Genomic DNA, 20,149 nt, shown 5'->3' on the forward strand with positions numbered 1-20,149 from the left:
AAATTTCAAATAGACCACTGCAATTAATCAAGGAAGCGGAGTTAAGGTGTGGGTTTGAATAGAAATCAAGTGCCACATTGCAAGCGAGGATTAACTCATGGGAACCACAATAACTTCAAACACGCGCTCACTTCAGGAAGCAACAGACGGAAGGAAAAAAGAAAGAACAATTAAACTTTATTTCCTGGTCTTGCAACGACATCATGTGACGGGCAACAGCGCCAGCCCGAGAGGCGCGGAGACCGCTCCGCCCACCCGGCCTCTCGCTCCGCCCATTGTCGTCCGAGAACGCCTATTGGTCAGTTTCCCTGTCGCTCAGGCCGGGTGCGGCCCAGAGGCGCGCCAGGCGCGCGATAGGCCAAGGCCATTGTCCCTCTCGGAACGCTGGGGGGCGGTCTTCCGCTCGCGCTCCGGGCTCGGCGTGGGGTTTGGTTTGAGCTGCAAATTTTTTTTTGTTGCCAGCTCCTGGTTCCTATGCAGACGTGTTACACGATGGACAGGTGATGCATTGCAATAGCCTGTTCCTCAGAACAGCTTTAGGCAGCACAACAGCACTTCTTCACGCAGGCAACGAAAAAACCCCAAATGGCAGTTTCCAGCGACTGACAAAAGTCTCAAATCTTAGAAAGTGTTGAGTTTCTAATTTTCTGGTTTACAAGAAGAACAACAAAAAAACAAGAATCAGAAATGCCACCACCAACTCTTCTGCCTTTTACTACTCCTGGTATTAGTCGGAAGTCGGTGAACAGCAGCTCGGTTTTATTCAACCGGCCCGCCTTTCGACTGACAGAGAAATTTTTGCTGCTTTTAGTTTTCAGTGGCTTCATCACCCTGTGCTTCGGTGCTATCTTCTTCTTACCCGACTCCTCCAAACTGCTGAGCGGGGTGTTCTTCCACTCGCAGCCGGTTTCGGTATCAGGAAGCGCACCCAAACTGGACGGCAGAGAGTTGGAGGCTGACAAGTTGAACCGGATTCGGGAGGATCATGAGAAGGCTCTTCGGGAAGCAAAGGACACCCTCCATAAACTGCCCGATGAAATCAAACAGGACATCAAAGAGCAGAAGGAAAAAGTTGCACAGGATTCCGCGAATAAGAGAGAAGGAGCCCCGCGTTTGCCCAATGTCGTCTTCCGCAAACCTGTGGGTGCGATAGGGCGTGAACCTGCCGACCCTGAAACACGGGATAGACAAGCGAAGATAAAAGAGGTACAGGATGTTTCCACATCACTTCAAATCATTGATCTCCTTGCTACTCTCTCCCCTCCCTATAGGTCTCACCGCTTTCCGCAACGGGATGTTGAGGGGGCTTTTTGTAAACTTCATTCTGTTTTTCTTGCTGAGAGTCTCTGGGGTATTTTTCAGCGATCGGCTTGAGCGGCGGTGCACCTTTTAGGTTCTCCACCTGGGAGCTCCAGATCCCGACGCACGCCACAAGTTGTAAACTGGTGCATTTCTGTCACAGTAACACACTGGAATCTCCATCTGATCAACCGATAGGAAGAAAGCAGCAGTTTAGAGTATTCCCTAAGAAGATTAAACCAACTTTCCCGCTATCAGAAAATGAAAATTTTACCACAAAATCTAGCAAAGCGAGACTCCATATAGCGTCTTTAACGTGGCATGTTGAAGGATATAGTTCTGAAGCGAAAACTTATTTCAATTCTGCACTTCAGACCGTTTAGAGAATTAAAGTGGCATATCGTCATTTAAAGATAATTACCATGGAGATAAATCAGCCCTTGAAACATATTATGGCATCAAATTGACTTGGAGAAAATGTATGGGATATATCACGTGCCTTTTCCAGCCTTGCTAGATCTTGTGGTAAACTAATGTTTCATTTTCTTATAATGCTGAGCCTATTTTCGAGAGTGTTCTCTTCAATGATATTCTAAAATGAGCTGTGTAGGTTGTAAAATCTCTGGTTCAACACTGGATATCGCTGAGTTAGAAGTTGGGCTCAGTATGCAAAGGAGGGAAAATGATTACAAAATATGGCCGATACTGGGAGTTGACAGCCCAGCATTGGGTCCTCTTTACTCCTCTGAAAACGGATTACAATTTAGGGAGCTTGTACAAGCACACAATAACATGGGAATCCAAATGTTGTCAGTGATGCTGCACTCCTCCAGAAGGTGTGCTGTTGAGAATCATGAAAAATCTATGAATTGAGAAAAACTTGCATTTTTACGCTGTTAAAACTCTTAAAGGTTGAATGAAGTGTAACTGGGTGTTTAAACCAGGTGCTGTATTCATGATTATTGTAAAATACCCGCAGTAGTCCTGAAAGCTAATTTTATATTTGTGGATTGTCAAATTTCCCAATTAGCAATACAAATCCACATTTTAAAATTATTTTTTAAAAATTGTTTGTAATAGTTTATCCTCTTATCATAGTGCAATCATTTTATTTTGCTAGCTGAAATTTTAAATCCAATCTGAAGGCAATCTGGCCTTTAGTTCCTGTTTTGTTGTACATAGAACATAGAGCATACAATGCAGAAGGAAGCCATTCGGCCCATCGAGTCTGCAACGACCCACTTAAGCCCTCGCTTCCACCCTATCGCTGTAACCCAATAACCCGTCCTAACCTTTTTGGTCACCAAGGGCAATTTAGCATGGCCAATCCACCTAACCTGCACATCTTTGGATTGTGGGAGGAAACCGGAGCACCCGGAGGAAACCCACGCAGACACGGGGAGAACGTACAGACTCTGCGCAGACAGTGACCCAGCGGGGAATCGAACCTGAGACCCTGGCGCTGTGAAGCCACAGTGCTATCCACTTGTGCTACCATGCTGGGCGAATACTTCCATGTGATTGGGTGCTGGTTCTTTGGACTATTTCTGTAATTACATGATGGTCCAGAGGCTTTTTCTTCCTCACGAGTAGACTTGACTACAAAATGGTTGGTACCTACAGACATGTAAGTAATATATGAAACAGTTTTGATTGTTGTTTTTGCCCATAATTATTTCCCTTTGCATGTAAGCTGTTTAATATCTCAGTCGTGTTTTACTTAATTTCTTCACTGCAATGTATTTTGTTACACAAGGTCCCATCCAGAAACCAATTAGCACAAAAAATCTATTTTGAAAAGGATCCTCTTTTAATTTCTTGTTTTTTGTTAACCTTGGCGCGAGTTTTCAAACTGCTCCAGAAAGAGAAAAGTGGCAATGCAGAGGAACTGATTTAATTTTAATGGGGATTATTCATATAACCCTAATTAGTTAACATCCAAATAAGCAAGTCATACTTCAGAAGTGTAAAACAGCCAGAGGGAATGCTTCGGTCATACATTTTGAGAAAATATACATCTCATACCTCAAGTAAACTTTCTTGGTTAGGTGTTGGTGTTATTGACTGAAGTAGGCCTAACCCCTACTACCCCTCTGATGAAGTAGCTCAGTAATTCATCCACCAGTTTGTTTCAATATCATCAGCTTTTCTCTTGAAACTCCCTTTGTTAAAAGCCTATTCTTGGTCTCCTGCCATATCTCCAGTTTGAAGATCCTTTGTAAAATTGTGCATCGTTGCCGTCTAATTTCCTGGACCCACTGTGGAGGACGAGCTGCTGGAGTGTGTTAAGGATAATTTTCTGGAGCAGTATGTTGAGGAACTGACCAGAGAACAGGCTGGTTTATATCTAGGATTACAGATGGATAATGAGGGGGGATCTCATAGAAACCTATGACATTCTAAGAGGACTCGACCGGTTAGATGCAGGTAGGATGTTGCTGATGGTGGGTGTGCCCAGAACCAGGGGTCACAGTCTGAGGATATGGGGTAGACCATTTAGGGCAGAGATGAGGAGAAATTTCTTCACCCAGAGAGTGGTCGGCCTATGGAAATTGTTACCATAGGAAGTAGTTGAGGCCAAAACATTGTATGTTTTGAATAAGCAGTTAGATATAGCACTTAGGGCGAAGGGGAATCAAAGGATATGGGGAAAAAGCGGGATTCGGCTATGGGTTAGATGATCAGCCATGATCATAATGAATGGCGGAGCAGGCTTGATGCACCAATGGCCTCCTCCTGCTCCTATTGTCTGTTCCTATGTATCGAGAAAGGGCTAATTAATCTTTTGTAAAAGAATTTAATCTTTCAGAATGAGTGACCATACTAATATGATAAATTTTACATTCTGTTTGAGATAGTTCAATCTGAAGCCGGTGTTAAATTTGAAAAAGGCAAATTATGAAGATATGTGGGGAAATTTGGCTGAAGTGGATTGGGGGAAAAAGGTATGACAGTACACATGCAATAGACATTCTTTAAAGAATTATTAAATAGTTTACAGCAATTATACATTCCTTCAAGGACAGAAACACAAAGAAAAGTTTGTCAACCATCACTACCAACATTCTATGTTCTTTCACTAACAAAGAAAGTTGAGGATTGTAGAAGATTAAAATGAAAGGCTGCTAGGCTGGCAGTCAATTTGAGGATTGGGAGCATTTTAGAATACAGCAAAGGAGAACGAAGAAATTGATAAAGGGCGAATAGAATATGAATGTAAATGAGCAAAATACGTAAAATACACTTTAAAAGCACCTCTAAGAAGTAAAAAGGAAATATTTGGCGGAGACAAATGTGGGAACTTTGCAGGCAGATTCAGTCTACAATTGGGCAATAGAGAAATGACAGCAAAGCTAAATGATTACTTTGCGTCTTCACTGAGGGAGATGCAAGAAATCTCCCAGTATTAGAGATCCAAGGGACTCTGAAGAATGAAAAATTGAAGGAAATTAGTATTAGTGGGATACTTGTATTGGATAAATTAATGGGACTGAAGGTTGATAAAGCCCTGGGACCTGATATTCTACATCCTGGAGTGATGAAAGAGGTAGCTATGGAGATATTGGATGCATAGGTAATCATCTTCCAAAATTCTTCAGATTCTGGAATGGATTCTGTAGTTGTTAAAGTAGCAAATATCAGCCCACTATTTAAGAAGGGAGGGAAAGAGAAAGCAGGGGAACCACAGACCCTCATTATAGTGGGGAAAGAATCTATTTTAAGTGGACACTTGGATAAACTGATTGGGCATACCCAATATCATATAGAATTTGCAGTGCAGAAGGAGGCAACGTGGCCCACCGAGTCTGCATCGGCCCTCGGAAAGAACAGCCCACCTAAGCCTACGTCGCCACCCTATCACTTTAACCCCACCTAACCTCCTGGACACCAAGGGGCAATTTAGCATAGCCAATCCACCTAACCTTCACATCTTTGGACTGTTGGAGGAAGCTGGAGCTCTCGGAGGAAACCCATATAGACACGGGGAGAATGTGCACACTCTGCACAGACAGTGACCCAAGCCGGGTATCGTTCCCTTGTGCTGTGAGGTAGCAGTGCTAACCACTGTGCTACAGTGCCGCCACGGCACAGTGGATTTATGAATGGGAAATGATGTTTTACAAAGGAGTTTTTTTGAAGATGTTACCAACAGAATTGATGAAGGGGAATTGATGGACGTGGTGTACTTGGATCTCCAGAAGGCTTTTAATAAAGTCCCCCACAGGAGATTAATTAAGAAAATTAAAGCACACAGGATTGGAAGTAATATACTGGCAATGATTAAGGATTGGCTGATGCAGGAAATATAGAGTAGGAAGAAACAGGTAATGTTTGCTTGGGCAGGCTGTGACTAGTGGGCCATTCGTAAAGTCACAAAGCAACTTCAAGTGGATTTTTACAGACTTGATGAGAGGGTAAGAACATGGCAGATGGAATATAATGTCGAAAATTGTGAGGCTATCCATTATGGCCAGAGGACAGATCTGCAGAGTATTTCTTAAGTGATAAGAGATTAGAAAATGTAGATGAACAAAGGGTCATGGGTGTCCTCGTTAATAAGTCACTGAAAGCTAACATACAGCTGTAGCAAGCAATTAGGAAGGTCAATGGCTTTGGAAGAAAGGTTGAGTACAGGAGTAGCAGAGTCTTGCTTCATTCGCGTAGAACCTTTGTTAAACTGCGCCTGGAGTACTGAGTGTAATTTTGGGTCCTTTTATCTTATTACCATAGAGGGAGTACAACAGGGGTTCATCCGACTTGTTCCCGGGATGACTGCACTCGCCACAAAAAGCAATTGGGGAAACTGGCCTGTGTTCTCTCAAATTTCGAAGAATGAGACGTGAGCCCATTGAAACCTTCAAAATACTTAAGGGGATAGACAGGTTAAATATAGGTACAGTAATTCCAGTGGTTAGGGAGTCTAGAACCAGGGGACACAATTTCAAAATAAGGGGGAAGCCACTTAGGGCTGAGATGAGGAGAATGATGTTTACTCAGAGGGTTGTGAATCTTTGGAAGTTTTTTTTACCCCAGAGTGCCTTGGATGCTCAATCGTTGAGTATGTTCAAAACCGAGATTGACAGATTTCTAATTGCCAGTGACGTAAAGAGATATTGTGTGGGGTGGGGAGTCATTGAAGTGGATGATCAGCCATGATCATTTTGAATGACAGAGCAGGTTTGATGGGCTGAATGACTGCTCTTCTATTCCTAAATGTGTTCTCCTTTCTGCCCACAGCGCCAAGATTGCCTGGGCGAAAGTAACCATGTGACTACAGCTGTGCATTAGTTTCCCTCCTCTTGCTCCAAGGCCTCTGATACAGTAGTCCATTTGATCTTGCTCCTTCACTGCTTTCCCTTGCTACTTCACATCTGTGGCATTATCCTCTTCTGATGCATTTCTTTCTTATCCCAAAGCAATCAGTACAGAAGTAAAATACAGTGACTCCTGGAAATCCTAAATTTTGGAAATGCTTGGGCCAGGCAATGCCTGCAGAGTGGAACAGTTTGATGATCTTTCATCAGAAATCTGCTGAAAGGTCATGGACGTGAAAGGCCATTGACCTGTAAATATTAACAGTTTCTCCACAGATGCTGCCTCACCCGAGTATTTCCAGAATGGTCTGTTTTCATTATAGCAGTACATTATCCCCAAAGGCTGCTGCTTCCATGCTTGCATGGTTGCCTGAAGTGTGTCCCAGGGCTCCAATGTGAACTTTCTCCGATTCCTTATTTATGTACTGCTAGGACTTTATTCAACAAGAGTGACAACATAACATTTGTCCTGCTGAAGATAATTTCTGTATTACATGTTTCAATAACTTGAAATAATTACAGCAAACGCTTTGAAAATTGGTTTCAGCCACCAGTATCTCTAGGGGCATTCAGTGTATCGATAGGAAAAGGATTGCAGATTGGTTTCTCAACTTGAAGCTACAGTCACTTCTGATTTGAAGCTAAAAAAATTCTTCGTTGTTTGAAGGGCATTGGGATTTTTAATGTTAACTCCAACGTCTGTCATTCAATTGTTGTGGTCTCAGTTGCTGTCAGATTTCAGAGGAAGCAGGTTGCAGCTGCTTTTACATTGGGGCTCGAGAGATATTTTGTTCACTAGTTTAGAACAGCTGGGTCTTGCGCTTTTGAGAAACTGGTGGTACCGTTCTACAAGCAGCTTCAGTGTAAATTTGCTGGGCTCACATAGATGCTGTGCCACCTGGTACATTAAACCGCTGTTTTACATACCAGCTTTCTGTAAACCCATTATATTAGTGCCTTATCAGATGACTAAGGGAATATAGTGTACAATCTTGTATGCAAACTGCTAAATAAAATGGTTAGCATTCAAAATGACTGAGCCTGATTCATCATTACAGTAAAGGCCACCATTTAATTGAGAAACAGCCTTGTGCCCTGCACTTCCTTGTTCTGCACGGCTTCAACCATGTGAACAGGACTGTGTGTGAGATCATTTCCTCCATCATGTTCATCAACAACTCTGTTAGAAACTGCAAAAAAGAACCACTCAGTTTTTGAACTTTGTACTCACTTCTTTAGAAGCATTTCAGAACTTGTCATAATCTTGCAGCATGGAAAGAGGCCCATTGCGTCCACGCTGACCATCAATAGGTAACTATTCTCATCCCATTTTCCAGCACTTTATCCGTAGCTTTGTGTGGAAAGACATTTCGAGTGCTCATCTGAATAATTCCTAAATGTTGTGAATACTCCTGCCTCCATCACCCTTTCAGGCAGTCAGCTTCAGATTCCAACCACCCTCTGGGTGAAAACGATTTTCCTCGCAGCTCCTCGAAACGTCCGGCCCATTACCGTAAATCTACAGCTCTTGGTTATTGACTCCTCCACTAAGGGGAAAAAATACCTTCCTGTCTACCCCATCTGTGTCCGTCACAATTTTTTTTCTTTTTTTAAATATAAATTTAGTGTACCCAATTCATTTTTCCAATTAAGGGGCAATTTAGTGTGGCCAATCCACCTAGCCTGCACATCTTTGGGTTGTGGGGGAGAAACCCACGCAAACACGGGGAGAATCTGCAAACTCCACACAGACAGTGACCCAGAGCCGGAATCGAACCTGGGACCTCAGCACCGTGAGACTGCAGGTCTAATCCACTGTGCCACCGTGCTGCCCGTCCTTCACAATTTTATATACCTCAAGCAGGTCCCCCCCCCCCCCCCCATACTTGATACTTCAATGAAGTTACTGTGAAAAGCCCCCAGTCGCCACATTCCAGCGCCTGTTTGGGGAGGCCGGTATGGGAATTGAACCCGCCTTATCTGCTTCAGGGAGAACAACCCCAGCCTATTTAGCCTCTCTTGATAGCTGAAACACTCCAGCCCAGGCAACATCCTGGCGAATCTCCTCTGCATCTTTTCCAACTCAATCACTTCCTTTCTATAGAGTGGTGACCAGAACTACACACACTACTCCAGCTAGGGCCTAACCAGCATTTTATACAGCTCTAGCATAACCTCCCTGCTCTTGTATTCAATGCCTCGGTTAATAAGGCAAGAATCCCATAGGCCTTCTTAACCACATTATATAGAACAAAGAACATAGTGCAGGAGGCCATTCGGCCCATCGAGTCTGCACCGACCCACTTAAGCCCTCACTTCCACCCTATCCCCGTAATCCAATAACCCCTCCTAACCTTTTTTGGCCATTAAGGGCAATTTATCATGGCCAATCCACCAAACCTGCAGGTCTTTGGACTGTGGGAGGAAACCGGAGCACCCGGAGGAAACCCACGCCGGCACTGGGAGAACGTGCAGTGTCCGCACAGACAGTGACCGAGCGGGGAATCAAACCTGGGACCCTGGCGCTGTGAAGCCACAGTGCTAGCCACTTGTGCTACCGTGCTGTCCACCTGTCCTGCTTTCTTCAGAGATCTGTGAACCTGCACACACGGTCCCTTTGATTCTGTGTACTTCCTAGGGTCTGACCCTTGCATTGTTAGTCCTCCCAAAGTGCGTGACATCAAATGGTTAAATTCCATTTGCCACTCTTCTGCCTAACCATAGTGTCCTGTAATCTAAGGCCTTACTAGTCCTTGGACAAAGTTGTACTTGGTCTCTTACTGTGTTCACATTGTCTGTATATTCTATTTGTACATAAATCCAGTAGTTTCAGCTTGAATGCAATGGTCTCACAGCATGATATATATCACTGTTGAGAGTCAGCAGGAGAATGTGTTGAGCATTTAACATATTCCCTAATGCAGTGTACTGTTGGTAGAGATAACTTAGTCCTTTCTCAGGTGGCAGTGAGACCTGGTCTGATACCTAAAACTGACCTTTGCTTTAAGCAAAAATTAAAAATGTCGGGAGAAAGCCCTTCATCTAACAAAGTAGCTATAAACTTTGTCTTGCACTCATTTTATTTTTTCAAGTCTCCCTAGTTACTTATCTGGATTGAACCTGACAGTGCTTGAGCTTAGTGGTTGCTCTTAAAATTACACTGACACTGTGTTCATTGCGAAGACTGTTTGCTTTCATCTCCATAACACACCGTTCTTTATCACTTTGGGGTCTCTCCCTTGCTTCCTCCCTTGCCTTCCCCAGCTCTATTTACACAAACTCAAATTTGTTCGGACATTTTCAGTCCATATCAGCAGCAACAGCTTATTTTAATATCACACCTTTAGTGTAATGAAACATCCAAGGCTCTTAGCAAAGCATAGTATGACTCTGATCCACAAAGGGAGGTTTTAAGGAGTGTCTTCCAGGAGGAAGGTGGGATAGAGAGATGGAGGCAAGGTATTCCAGAGCTTGGGGTCTAGGTAAGTGAAGGCATACCATCCATGGTGAATTAATTAAAATTGGAGGTGCATAAGAGACCAGAATGAGTGGCGCATAGAGATCTCTGAGACTTGTGGGGCTGGAGAAGATTACAGAGATAGGGAGGGGTGAAACCTTGGAAGAATTATAGAAGCGCATCCTCTCAGTTAAGGTAAACACATCAGCACCCCAGTTTTTTTGGCTTCCTGTCTATCAGCATATTGATGTCAAAAACCTGTGCCATCAAGTTCTGATCTTGTACTTTTCTTTTGCTGCATCTTCTGTGCTTTTTTGCCTTTGTACCATTAGTGGTAGTGGAGCCTTCAGCCACACATCCCTGAATTCCAGCCCCCTCTCTCTAACCATCTTTGCATTGCTATGTTCTTCATAAGCATCCTTCTTAAACCGTGCTAAGCTGTGCTTTTAGGCACCTTGCCGAGCTTGGTTTCCACTTCGTACTCCGTGTCTGTACCCAATTATGTTTTTCCAATTAAGGGGCAATTTAGTTTGGCCAATTCACCTAATCTGCACATGTTTTGGGTTGTGGGGGTGAGACCCATGTAGACATGGAGAATGTGTAAACGCCACACGGACACTGACACGGGGCCGGGATCAAACCCATGTCCTCAGCGTCGAAAGGAATTGGATGGGCATTTGTCGGAGCTAAGCTTGCAGAGCTACATGGAGAGAGTGGGGGAATAGTACGGACGGGATTGTTCTATAGAGAGCAGCCGTGGACTCGATGAGCTGAGTGGCCTCTTCTGTACTGCGGTGACTGTATGACTGGTGAAACAGTGAAATAATTCAAGCATCACCCATTACACACCCGTTAGGACTGAACTCTGCCACATGATTTCATGTTCTTTTAACAAACTTGATGTATGAAGAGAAATTAAACAAAGCAAACTGTAGCTTATAAGTTCTACTGGTCCAAAGAATTCCTGAAGGTTGATCCACTTCTCCGGTAAAAAACCCATGGTATGTCACAGCTCTCTGGAATTCATTCTAATTTCTCTTCATTGTCTCAGCTGTTCTCCAGGTTACAAAATTTAATGGCCCATTGGCTTTTGGCAGAACTACCTCCCAACCCTGGATTCCACCGCTCGAGCATAGGCTTCCCTGTGGCTTTAAACATCAGAAAACACCCTTGCTTTCCATCCCAAGGAGAAAATGCTGGAAAATCGCAGCTGGCCTGGCAGCATCTGTAGGGAGCTTTGTCAAAGCTACAATACAGAGAAAGTGAGAAATTGGAGTGAGAATGAAAGATGAGTCATAGCCAGAGAAACCCAGGGAAATGGGGTGCTAATAGCCACGGGGAAAGAGTGCTAATGGCGGTCCCCAGAGAGAACAGGGTAAAGAGAGTACACTGTGAGAGATGTAGATGTGGGGGGGAGGGGAAGCAAAGGGGAGAAAGGGTAAGGAAAGGTGGATAAGAAGGGGGTTTGAATATATCTGAAGAAAGACAGGAGGGAAAGAAATGGTAAAAGACAGTTAAAATGAAATGGGATGAAAACAAATAGGTTGAAGTGGGGTAGATGAGATGTTGTTTCTCCAGTTTGCGTTGAGCTTCACTGGAACATTGCAGCAGGCCAAGGACAGGCATGTCGGCATGAGAACAGGGTCTTGTGTTAAAATGGCAAGCAACGGGAAGGTCAGGGTCCTGAATGCACACAGACCGAAGGTGCTCAGCAAAGCGATCACCCAGTCTGCGTTTGGTGTCTCCGATTTCGAGGAGATCACATTGGGAGCAGCGAATGCAATAGACCAAATTGAAAGAGGTGCAAGTGAAACACTGCTCAACCTTGCTTTCCAATCGCTCATTGCATTGATTTCAAACAGCAACCAGAACTCCAACTGCAACAAGGTTGACAGCCTTTTGTTGAGGATTGCTATAGATTTCTTTTTTCAGCTTTCAGCTAAACAAAGCTTTCAGTCGTTTTTCCCCTTAAAAGCTTTGCCCTCTACTGGATATCCGTCCCCAGTAGCAGGTTGCCTCATGGACGATAGAGCTAGAATTTACTTCAGGTTTAGTTCTGGTTTTATCTCTCGCTTTCCAAGGAGCTACAAGCTACATAAGACCCAAACTTGACACTGTTTCCTTGTTGCTTTTCCAAACATTAACTGGTCTTGCGTTCTGTTCTGGCTGTGCCCTAACTGAGTTCAGAGATATGACGCGAAACAAAAAATCTCTCTAAGCATGGCCTGTTCCCAGGTAGAAATGCAAATTGAATTCCTTTTAATTTCAAAGCTTTCCTTAATTCTGGGAAACCATATGAATAACTTATCCTTTACTGGAATAACAGTAAATGTCATATATCCAGTTCTTTAGCTCTGTAAGCCCACCTGTGCTTTTTGATCTTGCCTTTCCAGCTATTAACCTCTTAAGTCAAAATGGCCTCAACCTTTTTTGGTGTAATAAACTCCAAACTTGTTTGAATTGCATTTACTTCAGGGTTACCTTTACCAAGTTATCAAGTAGGTACCCATATTTCCTACAGTTAAAGCTTTAATTCCTAAAACTAAAAGTTTTTTCTGAAGCATATGAATTATGGACTTGATATTCACAACACACCAGTGCTACATTACAACTTCAATTTCTTTTAAAATTTAGCACTGATGGCAAGAGGTTTTGTGTAACTCAACTGTTGGCATTTCCATTCAAGTACAACTTTTGGTATTGCAAAATTTTATAATGATTTAGTGAACAGCTGATAATGGCAGCCCCCTGTTAATGGGATCCCTACACAACGGGGTTACTCGCGTAATCTGACTTGAGGGCCTGCTGACCGGACTTGTTGTCAACCATTGTGCCTGGAATTCCCCAAGGAATATAAGTGAGTTGAAAATTGCTGTTACATTAACAAAAGTTAAATGCTGCTGATATTGCAAAGCACACTTTCAAGTGCCCGTTGCTCTTCCAGTCCAGAAATGCCATCTGAAGAACTCTTTACCACTGAAGCCCGACTGGTATTACAACATGGGGCCTGCGGTTTGTTGATTTTTATACAAGGACTGACATTGTGAAGCCAGTGATTTTTGAGCTTCTGTATAGATCAGTGCACAATACAGGTTGATCTCTGTAGCTGCTGCTACGGAAACAGAAAACAAAACCTGTATTTTATTTTTTGTGTAAACCAAGTATTAATTGTTTTTATAAGGTTATTAAGGACTTGTTTAACAATTATCAATTCCGTCAAAAATTGGTGAGCTAAGTTGGATCGTTTTTGCCTGAGGTGCAGATGGAGTAGCTTTAAAAAAAACGCTGGAATGAATCTATTATTTTGATAATTGACCAATCGCTTGGGGTGAAGAATAGTTCTGTCAAAATATTTTTATTTTTATTTTGATGTATTTTGGAACAGATTAGTTCTCCAGGGGCACCCCCTGATCATCCTGTCATTTCTTTTTAAACATTTGAAGCATCATTGGGCCTTCCTGCTTGTAGCAGGTTTCATGTTGAAATGTCGTTGAACTTTTCATGTCATTGTTGAGTTCGTCCATAATCTTGGACATCTTGCAAATGAGAAGCCCTGAGTATGTTTTGTTCTGGTGTGATTGCTGCTGCTCCTGCAAGTATGCAGGATGTGGTGGGGAAACAATTACTGTGTCTCCTCTTCCACCGTGCCTTCAAATCCATAAATTTTAAAGATTTGTTTTATCATAGAATTTATAGTGCAGAAGGAGGCCATTCAGCCCATTGCGTCTACACTGCCCCTTGAAAAGAGCACCCTACATCTTCACCCTATCCCAGTAACCTCACCTAACCTTTTTTGGACACTAAGGGCAATTTAGGATGGCCAATTCACTTAACCTGCAAGTCTTTGGACTGTGGGAGGAAACCAGAACACCCGCAGACACTGGTAGAACGTGGAGACTCCGTGCAGACAGTGAGCCAAGCCGGTAATCGAACCTGGAACCCTGGAGCTGTGAAGCAACAGTGCGAACCACTGTGCTGCCCATGGTATGAATTTCATTGAGATGTTTTTTAAAAACAGCTGCAAAATTAAGCTCAGTCGTAGGCAATATTAGTGCAAATGTGATAGCTTGACAATATTTTTAGTTAAACCAACAGTTTTGACGTTTCTGAAGTTCTGGCACTCAATCATTAAATAACTCATTATTTTGGTCACCCATAACGAACAGCTTAGTGTTACCTAGCAGGCATCCATTCTTGCTTTGTTTATAATTAGACACATATGGCTAGGAACGTTTTGTTTGTGCTAACGACCAAACAAACATTGAAGCTTTGTGTTTAATTAAATAATGGTCTAAGTACACAAGATCACCTGATCTGGTAATAACAATGATTGCACATCAGGGCAAAGTTTTTCTGGACTTCGATGTCCATGAGTCATCAGCTAATCGGTTAATTTTTATCAGTTTGATGTCTATTAGCAGAACAACAGAAACCTAGTTTGGAATTACTTTGCGCCTTCTAGAACACTAAATATACTGAAGCCAATAAAGTCGGCAAAGTAGTGTTTTAAGTCTCTCTTCTCTCCCCCCCCCCCCCCCCCCCCCCCCCCCCCCCCCCCACACACACACACACACACACACCATGCAGGTTACAACTATATTTTGAAGTGAGTCATAGAATCCTGATGGTGCAGAAGTAGCCCATTCGGCCCATCGAGTCTGCACCCACCCACCGAAGGATCACTTCACCCAGGCCCACACCCTCGCACATTGAGCATGGCCAATTCACCTAACCTGCATATGTTTGGACTGTGGGGGGAAAACTGGAGCACCCGGAGGAAGCTCATGCAGGCACAAGGAAAATGTGCAAACTCCACAGTCAGTCACCCAAGGCACACAGTAAGTCACCCAAGGCCCGAATCAAACCTGGGTGCCTGGCGCTGTGAGGCAGCAGTGCTAACCATTGTGCCACCATGCTGCTCAAATTTATTGTTACATAGATATGGTTGCTAATGATGTGTGAAAGTGTGTGGGTTTTGTTGTGCTATGCCTATAAGGAATAGCAGCATCTCATCACTAGAAGGGAAGTGTGACATGTGATCCTGTCTCAGTTTAACTTTGGCCTGTGTAGATGTTCATTCCCAATTTCTGGGAAAACGTTTATGGTTCGGACACACCTGAATCAAGAAATCATAGCTTTGTATGCTGTTTAAACATTTTGAATTTGGATAGTAGATCAGCTGCATCCCAATTCAAACTGGAGAATTTTGTGGACAATCAGCAGATACTTTGACTTTCCTCCTTGTTTTATTCAATCTACTGTTCAGCTATTCCCAAAGCTGTCCATTATAATCTCAACCTTCTGTGGCCTGATTTTATTACAGTTTGTTTTTGTTTTATTTGATTCACCCTAGTTGCTTGACTTTCCCAACTGAGCTAACCCAGTGCTGGTCCTCTCGACGTGCTGTCCTACTCACTGAACTGACAGACTATGCACAGTAATCTCACCTGTTTATCAGCTCTTTACTTGACAATATCTAACTGTGTTTCCCGATCTTTTCTGTACTGTCAGCATACTGCGGTTTCAACATTCTCCCAATGCTGCCAGGTCGTCATGGTCTGGCCAAAACGTTGAGAGTCTCATGCAAAGTGGGTTTCCAATTGGGGACTCCCCTCTGTATTCATTGTTTAAAAGAAGATGAGGCACAATGAAGGGAACGCAGGCTGGTGAAGATGCATTGCAGTCACCTAACACCTGATAATGGGCGGGATTCTCTGTAGCCTGACGGCGAAATAGAGAACGGCGATCGGTCGGAGATTGGTTCCCGACGTCGAAATCGGGACAGGCGCCGGTTTGACACTGGTTGGCGATTCTCCGTCCCCTCCAAATTGCCGTAATCAGGTAACGCGCCGCCCGCAGCCATGACCCCGTCAGAGCGCTATCAGCCGGCCCACCTGCGATGTTCCGCCTCCAATGGGCTGATTTCCCGATGGCACGGGCCACGTGTGGTCCCAACGGTCAGGAACTTGGTATGCCGGCTGCAGACAGTGAAGATTCCATAAGAAGGAGGCCATTCAGCCAATCAAACTGGTGCTGGCTCTCGGCAAGAGTTATTTAGCGAATCCCACTCCTCGGCCCTTTCCCTGTAGTCCTGCAGATTTTTCTCCTTTTGGGTGCTTGTCCAATTCCCTTTTAAAGATTAGAATTGAATCTGCCTCCATTAACATCCCTTTCTGGCAGAGCACCCTTATTCAGAAACATTCATAATTTATAAAAAAAAAAAATATTTTCCTCATTTGGTCTTTGTTTCCTATACCAATCGCTTTACAACTGTGTTCACTGGTTCTTGCCCTCTCTGCGAGTGGAGCTGTTTCGCTCACTCGCTCTCTCTCGCATGCTCTCTCTCTCTCACACACGCTCTCTCTCACACGCACTCTCTCCTGGATGCCCTTATCCTGCCCAGTCATCTTCACCAATTTATGCGCATGTGGCACTTGGCCGATGTATTCTTGCACTCCTTAAAATAGTTTCCTTTAATTTATATTGCTTCTCCCGTCCTTCCCACCGAGATGTGCCACTTGCCTTGAAGCCGATCAGTGTCCTCATCACAGTTCACAATTTTTTGAAGTTGGTGTCATCTGCAAATTTTGAATTTCATTTGAAATTAATTTTTGAAATCTTTTGTGGGACATGGATGTCGCTGGCTAGACCAGCATTTATCTAGAAAGTGATGGTGAGCTGTCTTCTTCAACCGCTGCAGTTCATGTGTTGTAGGAAAGCCCACAGTACTGTTAGGAAAGGAGATTCACGATTTTGATCCAGCAACAGTGAAGGACCAGTGATATTGTTCAAAGTCAGGCTTGTCCGTGTCTGGGAATGGAATTTGTAGGTGATGGTGTTCCCATGCATCTGCTGACCGTATCCGTCTAGGTGGCAGAGGTTGTAGGTTTGGAAAGTGCTGTCAAAGGAGCCTTGGTGAGTTGTAGCAGTGCATCTTGTAGATGGTACACAATGCTGCCACAGTGTGTCAGTGGTGGAGGGAGTGAAGGTGGTGCATGAGGTGCCAATCAAGCTGCTTTCTCCTGGATTGTGACAAACGTCTTGAGTGTTGTTGGAGCTGCACTCGTCCAGACAGGTGCAGGGTATTCCAACAGCCTCCTGACTTGTGTTGTGTTCTTGGGAATGGGCTTTGGGGAGTCAGGAGGTGAGTTACACTCCACAGAATTACCAGCCTCTGAACTGCCCTTTATGGCCACAGTATTTATACGGTTGGTCACAGTTCCTGGTCAATGTTAACCCTGATATGTTGATAGTGGGGGATTCAGCGATGGTAACGCAATTGAATGTCAAGGGGAGATAGTGGGATTCTTTCTTGTTGGAGATGGTCATTGCATGGCACTTGTGTGGGTCAAATGTCACTTGTCACCTATCAGCCTAAGCCTGAATATTGTCTAGACCTTGCTGTATATGGGCACAGTATCTGAGAAGTCCTGAACGGTGCTGAACATATACATGTGATATATACATATACATTGGCGGTGACCTTAATACCAATCTCTGGGGAATTCCACCATGTACTTTCCCCCAGTCCTAAAAACCACCTCTTTGTTTCGTGTCACTTAACCAATTTTATATTCATGCTGCCATTTGTCTGCTTTGTTGCATGGGGTTCAACTTTTCTGGCAAGCTGATATGTGGCACTTTATCAAACACCTTTTACATGTTTATGTACACCACATCAACTGCATTGCCGTCACAAATCTCTTGCCTTTATCCAATTTGTGCTGACTTTCCTTAATTAATTTCTAACTTGTCCGAATGACCATTAACTTTGCCTCAGATTATCATTTTGACGTTAAACTGACTGTCCTCCTTCCTGCTTTTCATCTGAAAGATTTTGCTTTATAAAGGCAGCTGTTTAGGGAGTATCTATACTATAAGCAGCATCAAAGCACCTCTCCACTTTTCTGCACTGGTCAATAGCTGTTTAGGCCAAGATGGCCCTTCAATTTCCAAACCATTGCGGCATTCCAGACGATATCAGGAGGCATCTGGAACTTGAACCATACATTTATGCACAGGTATATTCAAGCAAGTCATGAATTTTCTGTTTCCTTGAACTTGTGATTTCATACCTCATCTCAATGGGCATGTGTGACAGCATTTGTACTCTGGACAGCAACCCTCAAGGACCTATAAATGCCCCATATGTATTCACATGTGTACCTTTCATTAGCTTTATCCATAACAGGAGGGAAAGGATCAGCAGTACAACAGCATGCAAGTGAAATAAAAGTTGTTATTGGAAATATTCAGTTAGTGACGTGGTACATCTTTAGAGAGAAACAGAGTTGGGTTGATGAAACCTTTGATCAGATTTTTAGCACCTGTGTCCTTTGCTTTAGTCTTATTAGCTAATTAAATTTTTCTTTCCTGCCGGAATTTGAGGATTGGTGAAAACTCAACAGCATCTGGGATCATACCCAGCACAAAAGAGGATGGTTACTGTTGGAGGCCAATCAACCCACTTCCATGCTTTGCTGCAGGAGTTTCTCAGGGTAGTGTCCAAGTTCCTCCTATCTTCAGCTGCTTCAGTAATGACCTCTCTTCTGTCATCGTGTTAGAAGTAGGGTTGATGATTACACAGCGTCCAGACAATAAAGCAGTCCATGTCCACACACAGCAAGATGCATGGTGTTAAGGGTAAAGTAGTAGCATGGATAGAGGATTGGTTAATTAATAGAAAGCAAAGAGTGGGGATTCTTGGGTGTTTCTCTGGTTGGCAATCAGTGGTATCCCTCAGAGATCAGTGTTGGGCCCACAATTGTTCACAATTTACATAGATGATTTGGAGTTGGGGACCAAGTGCAATGTGTCCAAGTTTGCAGAGGACACTAAGATGAGTGGTAAAGCAAAACGTGTAGAGGATACTGGAAGACTGCAGAGGTATTTGGATAGTTTAAGTGAATAGGCTAGGGTCTGGCAGATGGAATGCGATATTGACAAATGTGTGGTTATCCATTTTGGTAGGAATAACAGCAAAAGGTTACACCTGGATGTACTAATGCATGAGTCACAAAAAGTTGGTTCACAGGTGCAACAGGTGATTCAGAAGGCAAATGGAGTTTTGTCCTTCATTGCTCGAGGGATGGAGGTTAAGACTAGGGAGGTTATGCTGCAATTGTACAAGGTATTAGCGAGGCCACACCTAGAGTATTGTCTTCAGTTTTGGTCTCCTTACCTGAGAAAGGACATACTGGCGCTGGAGGGTGTGCAGAGGAGATTCACTAGGTTAATCCCAGAGTTGAGGGGGTTGGATTACGAGGAGATGTTGAGTAGACTGGGACTGTACTCGTTGGAATTTAGAAGGATGTGGGGGGGGGGGGGGCGATCTTATAGAAACATATAAAATTTTGACGGGAATAGATAGGATAGGTTGTTTCCACTGGCGGGTGAAAGCAGAACTAGGGGGGCATTGTGTCAAAATAAGGGGAATAGATTTAGGACTGAGTTTAGGAGGAACTTCTTCACCCAAAGGGTTCTGAATCTATGGAATTCCCTACCCAGTGAAGCAGTTGAGGCTCCTTCATTAAATGTTTTCAAGATAAAGATAGATAGTTTTTTGAAGAATAAAGGGTTATGGTGTTCGGGCGGGAAAGTGGAGCTGAGTCCACAAAAGATCAGCCATGATCTCATTGAGTGGCGGAGCAGGCTCGAAGGGCCAGATGGCCTACTTGTTCTTGTGTTCTTATGCAAGATCAGGACAACAACCCAGCTGGGTCCAGTAACTGGCAAGTCACATTCCTACCCCTTGAGTGTGGGTGAGTGCGGATCGGTTAGCTCAGTTGGATAAATGGCTGGATCGTGATGCGGAGCAACACCAACAGTTCAATTCATGTCGTGGCTGAGGCTATTCATGAAGGCCCCACCTTCTCAATTTTGCCACTCATCTGAGGCGTGGTGACCCTCAGGTTAAATCTCCACCAGTTAGCGCTCTCTTGAAAATGGGGAAGAGCAGCCTGTGGTCCCCTGGGGCTGTGGCGACTTTATTGCATGAATGTCAGGCAGTGACCATCTCCAACAAAACTAAGCCTAACCACCTTCCACAGAAATTCCGTAGTAGATGGCATCATTAGAT

At 43.8% G+C, this 20,149-nt stretch overlaps 1 protein-coding gene across 2 annotated transcripts in view; it reads left to right on the forward strand.

The window, feature by feature from the left end:
• The first annotated feature begins 393 nt into the window (after positions 1-393).
• The window catches only part of man1a1 (mannosidase, alpha, class 1A, member 1), a 591,384-nt gene continuing 571,628 nt past the window's right edge, over positions 394-20,149 (forward strand). For both annotated transcript variants that reach the window (XM_072499366.1, XM_072499367.1), the window contains exon 1: positions 394-1,206. In XM_072499366.1, coding sequence (XP_072355467.1) covers positions 688-1,206 — 519 coding nt within the window. In that variant the 5' untranslated portion in view covers positions 394-687. The remainder of the gene's footprint in view (positions 1,207-20,149) is intronic.

This window comes from Scyliorhinus torazame, chromosome 4, assembly GCF_047496885.1.
Source record: "Scyliorhinus torazame isolate Kashiwa2021f chromosome 4, sScyTor2.1, whole genome shotgun sequence".
Classification (NCBI taxonomy): domain Eukaryota; kingdom Metazoa; phylum Chordata; class Chondrichthyes; order Carcharhiniformes; family Scyliorhinidae; genus Scyliorhinus; species Scyliorhinus torazame.